This window comes from Plectropomus leopardus, chromosome 1, assembly GCF_008729295.1.
Source record: "Plectropomus leopardus isolate mb chromosome 1, YSFRI_Pleo_2.0, whole genome shotgun sequence".
Taxonomy (NCBI): Eukaryota; Metazoa; Chordata; class Actinopteri; order Perciformes; family Serranidae; genus Plectropomus; species Plectropomus leopardus.
Window position 1 is genome coordinate 17,970,810 of NC_056463.1, and position 12,459 is coordinate 17,983,268.

The 12,459-nt window shown below is 39.1% G+C and overlaps 1 protein-coding gene across 1 annotated transcript; it reads right to left on the reverse strand.

The window, feature by feature from the left end:
* Positions 1-4,093: 4,093 nt before the first annotated feature.
* Positions 4,094-10,560, reverse strand: ric3a (RIC3 acetylcholine receptor chaperone a). Its single transcript, XM_042485507.1, has 6 exons — positions 10,443-10,560; positions 6,526-6,743; positions 6,153-6,228; positions 5,789-5,885; positions 5,004-5,161; positions 4,094-4,884 (listed from the first exon to the last, which is right to left on the reverse strand). The coding sequence occupies exons 1-6, from the start codon at positions 10,558-10,560 to the stop codon at positions 4,094-4,096; spliced, it is 1,458 nt and encodes a 485-aa protein (XP_042341441.1).
* Positions 10,561-12,459: the final 1,899 nt, after the last annotated feature.

The window sequence follows — 12,459 nt, forward strand, 5'->3', positions numbered from 1 at the left end:
TCCATCTGGCCATCCCTTCCAAAATATTTTGGGGGCGCCACTTACAGAAACCTCCAAATCATTGGACAACATTTTAGTGATTGTCCAGATATATTTAAATCAAATTCAGGGCCAAGAACACGTAACACTAAGAAGGCGAGTAATTATTTACACTGACCCGTAAATCTGGAAGCGGAATAAATATTCACAGCACTCAGGCTTGTGCTCATATCTTCTGATGTCTCCTACCTGGAAAAAAAACTGAACTCAAATTGATGTACTGCCATCAAACAAACAGGAACAGTGTAAGTCTGCCATAGCTTAAACATTGCATATTTCATTTTTTGCTCTTTACATCTTAAATTAGTTTTTATGCTCATCTGAGATGAAGTTTGGTACATTCCTCCTCTCTGACCGGCAGTAAGTTTCTATATCATGTGGTTTATTGCTGTTCACATTTCTACTCAAAATATTATTGCTCTTGCTTCTTCTGGGGCAGTGTTCTTTCTCAAATATATGACAGTATTTTGTATTTTATGACCATTAAAAAATGCTGAATGAAGGCAAAGAACAATCTCTGATACCGCTATTGTTACTGTGGGTTATGAGGAAATCTTTATCAAATGTGCTATTCTTGTACTCAATTGTGTTCTAACTATTTTAAATTTCTATTTTAAAATTGTTGATACTCTTGCTGTAAAGTCTGCTTTTCATACATGTGTCCAGGAACCAAAGGTTCTTTCACTTTCTGTTTTTAGTGCTCTCGTTGTAATGTACAGTAAATGGTGTACAATTTACTGTGGTGGTATAGACACAGTCTTTTGTTCATGGAAAAAAATAAAACTTCAGTAAGTCAAAATATATGTTCCTAACCCTACTCTTTTCAATGACATGTTCGCCAGTTTGACAGTCTTCTATCCTTTGTTCTCATTTCAAAACGAGGTAACAGTGAACCTGCTTTTGCAAATAACATCTAGTCAAAGACAACTGGTACCTGCCCCCCTCTTCTGAGCTACAGTATAGCTGTGGTTCCTTACTGTGCCGGTTAATTTAACACTCAAAGTAATACTGAAATATAGTGTTGAGATGTATTAGTTAGTTTTTTCAGTCATTTAGATCTTTTACACAGAGGACAGTTAAAAGCAGAATTATAGATTCGAGTCAAATGAAATGGACTCGACCCAGACTCGATTAACAAATTTAATGACTTTAGAGTCAACCTGAAAAAATCAGAACAGACTTGCAACTCAACTTGCACTCTCACACCAGTGACCCATGACTTCAGTTGGACTTGAGCCTTTTGACTAGGAAGTATTTGATGTCTTCCTTCAAGCTCAAAGATTAAAAAGTATGTTATTTGAAAAGTGCGCCACGAATAAGCTAACTTAAATGTTATTAATTCCCAAGAAGTTGACACTTTGTTCCCCAAATCCACTTTGTTAGAACCTGTCTGACAGCATCCTGTCAAGTTGCAGGAGAGAACCATGAAGAACTAAAGTAATGTAAGTGCCAGCTGGACAAAACTATACCCAAAACAATTTTGTTTATGTGCAAAAAAATATGTGGTGATTAAAGTCAATATGAAAAACATATGTGTCAAATATAACAGATGAAATAAAGGCACATTTAAAAAAGCATTGGTGTTTTTTGTAAATTTTAAATTGGCATAACATAAGCACTGGAAACTTATTTGAACATAGGAGTTGACAGTCTGGACTTGAAATAAAAGACTTGAGACTGCCGTGACTTGAAAAAATATGACTTGGTCCGACCTCAGGTTAAAAGCCTACATGATGCATGAAAGAGAAAAATATGAATACACACATAAATACATTATTTGAGGTTGAGATATAATGCAGTCTTTTATTATGAGTCTGGATTTTTACAAAAGGAACAATGTACCTACTAGCTAATACTATAGGAGTGGTGCTTTGGTGTGCAAACAAACGTCCTTCACTAGCACTCTCAACACAGAACAGGCCCAACTTCACAGAGATGGATAGGAAAAAGACAGATGTTAAATCGTGTTGTGGCTGGTTAAAGCTACATTTTGCTTCATTTGTTGTGGCGTTTAGTTTCTGACTTTCTTTCTCTCCCGCTGCTGATTGTTTTGTCTGCTTTGCATTTTTGTATGATCAGAGAGACAGCTCTGACCATGGGGGTTTTTCCTTGATCCTACCATGACATCCACTAATCAATATCTCTATTCCTCTGAGACTGAGATTCCACTTCAAACTCACTCACCCTTTTTGTGTCTACCCCCGATTATCTACAATTTGTGTTTTTTTCCAAAGCTGCTTTGGCATACTAGACCAGAAGATGTGCTAGTCTTTGATATTTTATTGTTCTCTGCTCACACATGTTGATACACATTCATGAAACACTGCTCATCTTCGAAAAAAATAATGCCAATAAGTGTTAAATACTACATATATATATATATAATATATATATCTTATATATATGTGTGTGTGTGTGTGTGTGTGTGTGTGTGTGTGTGTATATGTATATATATATATGTAGATGATCCTCGCAAATGTCTCAGTAATAATAGTAATTTTTTACATTTAAAACATGTGTAAGTGTAAATAATAATATTAATAATGGCTTTGTATGTTCAGGTGTGCCTGCAAGTCAGCATGCACAGTGCCAGGGCTTTGACCAAAAACAACTCAATGATTGCAGCCATTGGTAGCAGCTACATCTGTGCATGACAAGACAAAATATACACAGTGAGAAAGGTCTTTTGGTCAGAGGGACATGTTTGATGACAGCTGAACTCTGAGGCTGCTGAGAGTGATGTGTGCGACCACTGCTAAAAACCATTTAAGTTCAACTAAGGAACATCAAATGTTAAACCATTTTCCCATAAACTGTCCTAACTGTAACAAATATGTCTGTTTTGCTTCATGTCGATTGTAACAATCATTTAACATTACCCCCCAATTCTACTGAAAGACTGAGGCTGTTTTCCTACTGTTATAATGTCATTACTTTTGTCTGACACTTGACAGGTATAATATTTTTTTGTTTTCTCCAGTAATATTGAAAGGCTTCATTGCCTTTGAGATAGTTCACAGCTGCCTGACCACTGGAGTTAGACCCTGGCCCTTAAACTGCAGCAGCTCGCTGCTCTTAAACAGTTGGATTGAGTGCAAAGGATGGATCGCCCTACAGGGTGTAATAAAGTGTAGCTTAATCTCATCAATCACTTGAGGCATCAATGTGAAAAGCAGCTACTGACTTAATGTTGGCTGAACATGAAGTCAAAGTTGTACAGCTTTCTCACTGCACCCTTTTCATTTTACGGCACTCATCTGTATAAATCTCACATATTTTGTATACTTGCACGTGCTTTGCTGACATTTACCACAGCTACTAACTTGCAAAAGCCTTCTCCATCACAGTCTCCTGCTTCTCTTTTTGTATGCACCATGCCCTGTATTTATTTTTATGATGGTAATTGCTCCGAGATATAAGCAGTGCTCCCTGGGTGTTATTTATCATCTCGTTGTGTATTCTAGGCTGTTATGCTACATTAGCACAACAGGGAGTTTTACTAAGAGTAGAACTGTAGGGGACCAGCAGGTGGAGCCAGATATTGCATGACCGTGTAAGGTACTGCACACTCATCAACTACCACTGATGTGACACATTTTTGATATTACAGTAATAACAAAGGTGTCTTGTGAAAGAAAATTGGAGTGATGATAAATGTTGCAAACATTCTCTGGGTAGACGACATAATTTCAAAACTGCAAAGCCTCTGTTGATTTAAAAACAAGCAAATTAGCAGTCCCTAAGATTATAATAATCTTCCAGTCTTTTAAAGCTTCCTCACACCCACACAGGTGTAGCTAATGAATCTGACTGATAGAAGCTGAGCTATGAAGGGAATTAACCAAAAACAATCCAGGTGTCAAAGGGTTAATAGAGTGAAAGGAGACTATTACTTGTATGAAAATATTGCTTCAGAGCAGCATTGCATGTCTCTATTTAGCTTGTGTCCTATATTTTACACATATAAGGGATCAGCAAAAAACAAAGTAAAATGCTGAGGAACATTAAGTCCCCTCTATGTTTAAAAACTCATTTTAGGTGAAGGACAAGTCTTTTATGTCTCCCTCCTGTTCCGCATCCTCAGCCCACTCGCCCCGACATCTTTGGGCATGTCTGCATGGATAGGACCGTCACCCTCTACAGTCACTAACAAATACTCTTCTTTATCCTCCTCAGCTTCCTCCTCCGGGTTTGGACAGCCCTCGCAGCTGAACAGCAGGCTCTCTGCCTCCATCACAGGATCATCTTCATCGGCCTCCTCTTCCACCTCTGTCCCCTCGTCCTCTTCCACCTCTGTACCCTCATCTTCTTCCTCCCCCTCATCTTCCCTCTCTTCCTCCCTCTCCTCCTCATACGTATCCTCTTTAGGGTAGTGGAACACATCTTTGTGATCACTAAAACTGATTTGCTTCTTCCCTCCGCTGAGACACTGTAGCTCTTTGCTAACCTCCAAACCAAGTCTCTCCTGCTTTCTTTCTGCAGCGGGCTCTGACGAAGGAAGACTGAGCAACAACCTTTTTTCTGCTTCCACTTCCACTTCCTCCTCCTCCTCCTCCTCTTCCTCTTCCTCTTCCTCTTCCTCGTCCTCATCCTCCTCTATCTCTTCCTCCACTTCTTCCTCTTTATCTTTCTCCTCCTCTCCATCGTCCTCCTCCTCTTCTGCCTCTTCATCCACCTCTTCCACTATGGATAGTTTCCTTGCTGTAATCTCTTCTTCCTCATGTTCCATCCTCTCTGCCAGGGCCTCGGCAGTGGGTTGTTGGGAGGGTTCCTCCAGCGTAAAGATGTCAAATCCACGTCTTTTATACGGCTCATCATACTCTGGGTAGGTCTCCTCTGGGTAACCTGCATTGGTATGCAAAAAGACACACGTATTTGATTGCTCCAGAGACAAAAACTGCTGCAATTCTTTGGATTTTGTAAAATGATGTGAGGACCATGGAGCTTCAGATTTAGGCATTTACCTTCCCAGTCTACGCAGTAGGGGACCTCCTCAGCCTCCATCTCTGGGGAAGCTGCCTCCAAGCGGCCCTCTTGCATCAGCAGTGTGATCTGTCGAAGTTGCTTCAGTAATTTCTCCTCCTTCTTTGATGTTGAAGATTTACTCTTCCTCCTTCTGCCACTAGAGAGCAGCACAGATAATGAAACAAAGTGATGCTGCAATGGTGCATCACCTTATGGCAGTGAGGTAAAGGAATCCCAGTTTCATTCTTGTTATATTCAACTGCAATATATTTCCACTCTCGTCTGCTGACTTTCCTTTGAGTCTTGATTTTCTGATTGTTCTTAATTTCTAAAAGCCCTGAGTGAGTACTGAGTGAAAGGCCCAGATTGAAGTGTTTTCAAGGAATTGCCACACATATCATTTGTCACATTATTAAGTCTTTGAGTCTCTTTATTATATTTGTTTGCTATACAGAAAGATTTAGCAATGGTATGTCCAAATGTGACAACTATTCTCCAGCCAGCCAGCAACTAGAAAATTTTGCCTTTCTTAAAACATTTACATCTATACATCAATTTCTATTCATGCAATTTTATAACCAAAGGACTTTTAAATAAAGTCGTAGCAGTAGCTTTTAAGTAAAATATGCAGATGATCGTTTCACCTTTGAATGATTTTCCCTTTTAATTTTTTGCCCTTTCAATTCCATCCCAGGCCAATGCTGATTTATCCCAGCATGAAGTAATTTTTCTCACTGCTATGGGCAGTGAAAGGCAGCATGTTAAATGAAAAAATAAGTCTTACCTCCCAGAACCACGAGACTTTCCAGAGACAATCCTCTCCATCATCGCTTCTGTTCGCAGAAGTCTCTCCTGAAGCCTTATAAGCTCGTCATCGGTTGCTACAAGATTTACAAGCGAAAATATTATTTTAACATCAAAATATAATGTGTGTGGTTGATTTGTACTGCACCACAGGCAGATGTCATTTACATACCTTTTTGTATTACTGTAGTTTTGATTGTTGTATCACTAAAGAACTTAATGCACTAACTAATAATTATTTGTTAAGACAAAGCAAAATGATAACATATTGTCTATGAACAATTCACATTACAAGTAGTTTTTGGTATTACTATAAAAAGCAAGCAATTACTGAGGGTACTTACTAATCTTACGCTCCATGTTTGCCTTGGTTACTGTGGTGTACATTCCTGATTTATTAGTCTTTCCCTTACATGTCAGCTGTGAAAATAAAAATGATTGTGATTACTGTAATAGAGCATACCAATAACCATAAGTATCTTTTAACTAACTGAATATACCATAAATGGGAAGTAAATGCACCATCACTATTGTCACAGATATCACTATGATTTTTCTCATTGTGATGCTACATGACATACAATATAATGCTGTATATAATGGTGTGGTGTAAAACTGTATGATAACACTTAATATCCATATATGGGTCTCTGCAAAATGTATTGTGTTTTATATTTAAACAACCTGTCTACCAAGCAGGCCAGTCACATTAATTACCTTATAGATTATATAGAAGATGTAAAGAAGTATCCCAAAGCCATATATGGGTATCACTTGAGCCATCAGGTTATATTTTTTGCCTCGTCCGATGCCTTTTACTTTGGCCATGGCCTCAGCATTGTGTGTCATAGAGTATGAAGGGTCCACAGCCCACTGATCTGGGTCCTCTGGCAGAGACAGCTGGTTCATCACAGGAGGGTAGAACCCAGGTCCAACTGGAGGAGACAAAAATCTATCGATCAGTAATTAGAGCAAATATATCCCTAGTGAAAAAAAACCCTGCTTGACCAGTTGAAAATGTTGATTTATCAGCTTATTTTATTTTATTTTGATTTTCATTTATTTTTGCACAGCTTTACAGACTGGTCACACCAGCATGTACGGCTAAACCATCAAGCACCAGCAAGAACTGGGTCAGGACCATCTAAGACCATCCTCCATCACCTAAAACCAACTAAAACCAGCTGCCAACATGAGCTGGTTTTTAGTTGTTGTTTTTTTCAACAGGAATCCTGCAAATATCTTACTGTGATCGCTTTCTTAACCAAAGTTAGGCCTACAGTTTTTTCTCACTTAAAAAAAATAACCATGCACGTAGCAGTACAGGCTATATGTCTACTTTTAGAGCTGTTTATCTGTTTATTTTCTTTTGTATTAACTTTTGGTGTAGTACACTCTCTGTACACTGGGTGGCAGTAACTAAAATGAGACTACATACAATACAGGAAGGTGTGGTATTTTTTCTTCTTCTTTTGGACGAAATGGTGTCTTCAGGTGACCCGATGATAACTTATATTTGTTTGAGCAACCGAGCTGTGGGACTGAGGACGCTCAGTCCTACGCTTTAAGACTTTGACTGAAGGTTTTGGTTTGCATGTAACAGCTGATACGTAGCTTCACGTGTCAATTGAGTGAGCTCGCGACATGCTGCACCAGTGACTTAATGAAAAGCGGCAATATGCGGACACAAAACTTGCCTCCATTAAGTTTATAACTGTTGTCACGCTTATCGCGGAGACCTCCGACTGTGATTTTTTTTTTTGTACTGCGGGACACCGACCCGTCAGGACCGGGTCCAGCTCCGCCGTGGGTTTTGGGTTCAGTCGGACCGGAGAGGACGCCGCTCAACATGGATACAGACCGGTGAGTAGTTTTACCAGGCAGTATGACCATTTGACTTTGCGTGTACGTGTTTTCGGGCTTTAATCCGTGCTGTGTTGCCGAAAGGAAATAAAACTTTGACGTTTGCAGTTTAGCGTACCTGCCGAAGCTTGAGCTAACACAAGAGCTAACGATTTGTAGGTATGGCATTAAGCTGTCATGACTTACGGGGAAACCAAATCATACAGGCAAAAGCAGCTTGTTAAACTAACTAGAAAGGCACTTTGTGAGCTACTGGAAAAGCTAAGGCGGATTAAACAAAGCCTGTAGTCTAAGAAAATTTGTGGAAGAGTCCACGCCAGAAAAAGATTGTGAACCTGAGTTAAAGAGCACTTTAGCTAAGTGTTGTTTTGGGTGATGAAGCCCCTGCTGAAAAAGCCTAAGACTGGGGGTAAATTTGACACACACTGTGTGTGTCCTGTGTTTTACATCCAGCAGCTGGTTGGACAGTTAATGCTGAAAATTTACAGACATAGTTATTGTTTTGTTTTATGAAATGTGCCTGAATGCAGACTGTTCCCCAGGTGTGTGCGTATTTGGACACTGGAGTGTGGCTCAGGCCCCACATTCCTGTCTGAACCAAAGTAACTGAGCCCAAGAGGTTCATTTTACTTCTTTCAATCACTAACAAAAACAAGTAGTAAGGAAAATAAATAAGACACCTGGCTAATCATATACCGTAGCTGGTCGATAGATTGTAGCAGACTGACAGCGCCGTGACAGAGACAGACAAACAGCAGAGATCTCAGCGTCAGAGTGCCTGAACAGTAAAATGTTCAGTGGTGGGAGGTTACTTCTTCAGACTTTTACAGTTGACATCACAAGTTGAAATCATTGACAGAAAATAAAATAAGGTCATTGATGATAATCTCCTGGAGGACGATGTGTCGAGCATTACAGCAGACAAAGCTCAGGCAGCAGGAAAAGCAGCAAATCCACAGTTTCTGCACAGACAAAAGCAGACCAGGGATGCCCAAACTTTTTGAATGGTGGCCAGATTAGATTATGTGGAAAAAACCTGGGGGTCAACTGATTCTTGCATTAAATGGGTTATTTTAAGTATTCAACTTTCCACTTCTAATCAAAGCGTCGGCCTTTACTGTCGACTTCACGTCTCTTTGCTGTAGCCATGTTTGCTGTAGCAGGAAATGTCTGTTGGTAGATAACCAGCCCGTGGCAAAGGAGTATTCCTCTTTCAGGAAACTCATTAAGGCTCAAAACAGAGCCAACATCAATGCAAAACGATCCTTTCTCACACGGCATGCGTCCCAGGGAAACAACTTAAAATTAAACCCACCCATGATCCTTACATAAGTCTAATGCTCATGAAACAACACAATATGCTTTCTCTGTGTCCTATGTGCAATGATCACTGGGTTTCACGCAACCTATGCAACCACAAACTAAAGAGGAAGCATTTGGAGGATTTGCATAATGCAAAGACAGAATGAGATTACAGCAGCTCTTGTTTAACAGCAATGCGCACTGTCTTCACCAGCTAGAGACATTTCAGTTTGAATCCTCTTGAATACATTTGAGCATGGTGTGGAAGGAAGCCCCCACATGAACACCGTTGCTGCTGCGCACACAGAGGGAAGCTTTGGCATGGCCTGCAGATGCCTATGTTTGCATTTGCACATTTTATCATGAGTGTCTTGCCACGAGGGACACGGACTTGGTCTTGACGTGGAGTCACAAGTTCACCGACGGCAATGAATACTCTGTTTTGTGTGGATTTGTAATTGTATTTTGGGCTGCCAGTTGCCAGACAGAGTTTTACTGTACGAAACAGTGAAGAATAAATACCCCAAATGTTATCTGTGAGGGAGTGAGAATTCACAGAAACATGTTGTTTTAGATTTGTTGTTGAACAACATAAAATGTGTGGTTATTGATTTTCTTTGATAAGCATCACTGTGGTCATAGGTTTTTGATGGCTGAGTAGAGTTACTTTGTGTTGTTAACATTTGATTATAATTTCTATTATATACATGTTTTTAACTGTGTCTAAAGCTCAGCTTGATTTTTGTGTGGCAGTGAGCATATTTCTTTGAACTGAACCAGCTTTCACACATTGAATTTAAAGCAAATTTGAGTTATTTCTAACCTCTGATAACATATGTAAAACTGATACAATGAAACTGTAATTGTCCTCCTAAAAAGAGAGAAAGAAATAAAACCTTCTCTTTATGAGGATTTTTTTAAAGACTAAAGCTATCTGTTTATTCTGAATAAGACACTAATCAGATGTATGGATGGAGGCTTGACAATTTACTGTTTGAGAAGAGTGATCAGAATAGCCCTGTTCACTTCCAGCTTTACATCAGATGTATAAACAAATGCAGCACAGATATGAAGTGTAAATTAGCAATAAAGTAAAAATAGTTTTCACAACTTATATGAAGGCTTAAAATTTAGTAGACACATATTAAAATAGTATAGGCATAAACTTATTGAGCATGTGCAAATATTTAGAAATACAGTACACATTTTAAAATGTTAGCAAATATTCTGTACATGTTCTTCGAAATGTGAAATGCAGGTTTTTCTATCTTTTTTTCTCCTTCCATTGTGTAACGTTATGGTGAACATGAGTGCACTATAATGGGGCCTTGAGCCTGGCGCACTCTGTATAGTCAAAGTAACAGCTGGCAGTAAAAACAGCAACAGCAGCAGCAACAGAAAAAAAGACATCAGAGATGGAGCGGGGATGGAGATGGATAGATGAATGATGATCTGATAAGCCGCCTTACCCTCAGGCCGACCCATCTCCTTTTTCCCTTTGGGTAAAAGCATTCTGGGCAGGAAGAGAGAAACACAGAGAACAGAGCATGATATAAGAGTAACCTTCTGGCAAGTTGTTATAGACATTTTGTCTCACAAAATGACAGCCATGCGTTTATTTCACTCCAACAGAAAAGCTACTATCCACAGATGTCATCTCTCTTCTGGTGACGTTCCTGCCCAGATTAAACCAGATTAGAACAGCTGCCTTCAAGTGCTGTTGGAAATATTGACTACAAATCCCCAGAGGGAATCCACTGGCCTAGTACACGCATTATTATTATTATTTTTATTTTTATTATTATTATTATTATCAACTGCACTTTCAGATAGATTTGGCTGCACAACTATAATTATAATTATAATGTTTTTGTTAAATGCATGGGAGCCAAACACTCTAGAAAAGAAACTCCCTTTTTCCGAATTCCTTGTGTTGAACTGTGTCTTTCTGAAGTTACCAATGCCCTATGTGAGCCATGGTTCTACATCATTAATTTTGTCCCAAACGGAAAATAAAAACCAATGCTTTCAATTTTGATTAAATCTAAAAAATAGTTTGATGGCATTATGGAGTTTATTTACATTTTTCAAAATGTATGGCCTTTATTTGTTTGTTTTGTCATAATCCAGGGTAATTTCTGCAACAAGCCGAAGCTGTGAAATGAGCCAGTGCGCTGGATTGAATGAAGTCATGGATACCTTTGCCCGGAGATTAGTGAGGAGAAACCACCTGTTTTAAGGTAAGGCAGTGCACTGTGTTACTGTGTGGGTGGTTAAATAAGAAGTGTTTGTCAGGCAGATCAATGCTTTACTGATAGATGTGTGAGGTAATGTGTGTGGCTTCATGACAGCTCTCAGTCACCCAGTTGTAAATCAGGTTTGATAAAAGTGGCAGACTGATGGCTTTGGATGGAAAGTGCATCAGAGAGAAAAAAAAACCCAAGCACAGACGTATCAGTCTTGTGATATTGATCTGGTAAATGCTCTGGGTTTATGTTGTTACTTCTACTAGCTGACATTTCTCTGTCATGTTGTGGCGTGCCATAAAGAGGTAGTGAAAAAGTGCAAGATCATTGTTTTTTGCTGTGTAATTGCATTTCTAAATGCCAAAACTAAGTTTACTGAAGATGCCAAAGATGAACCATCGTGACATTGTTACGAACCAGGGCTTGCCAAAACTGAAAATATGGTTGTCATTTTAGTCACTTAATATTTTGAGTACTTCATAGTTAGCTTTACACTGAAAATGTGAGCTAGAAGACTGTTTTAAAGTTTTATTACAGTAACTAGATGAAGTTCCCTGTAGTTTGTGCTTTATCTGACACTTAATGGATATGCATGATCTGCAACATAACATACCATCCAGTTCAAAGATGCATGGATACTTTGTCCCCCAAAACTTTACAAATTTCCTCTTGTTTTGTTCAGGTTCATCTGGTTCTTTGTCGGTTAAATTAATTTGCACATTCATTTGTGATGTGGGCGGGTCAGTCGAACCGCGAACGTGATTTGCTTGGCCATTGTCTCTAAGATTCATAATTCATAATCAAATGCAGCATTGTCACATGTAATGTTGTCTGGTTCTGACTGTAACAGCAATATTTAAATATCACTGATGAAACAAATACTACAAGTCTATTTATTTTGCCACTGCCAGCCATTGGCGTGTTTTGGTCCAGGATACATGCACCCGTTTATCCTAACAGTACTTCCTAACATTAAGAGGGTGAGGCACTTACAGTGAAGTTTAGTCTTAGATTACACCCCTGATAAAGACGTCTTTCAGTGCATTTCTTTGTTATAAGGCAAACTAGCTTGGTGATGATGGATTTTAAAATAGACGGGCCATGGCCATGAGTTTTTTTTAAGGATTCAGTAATTACTGCCAAGCAATGGCCTTGAATAAACAGCTTGCATTTACAAAGTGAATATTTACGATAAGCACTTGAAAGCAACACATTACCTACTAACCCGTCCAGTGTGCGG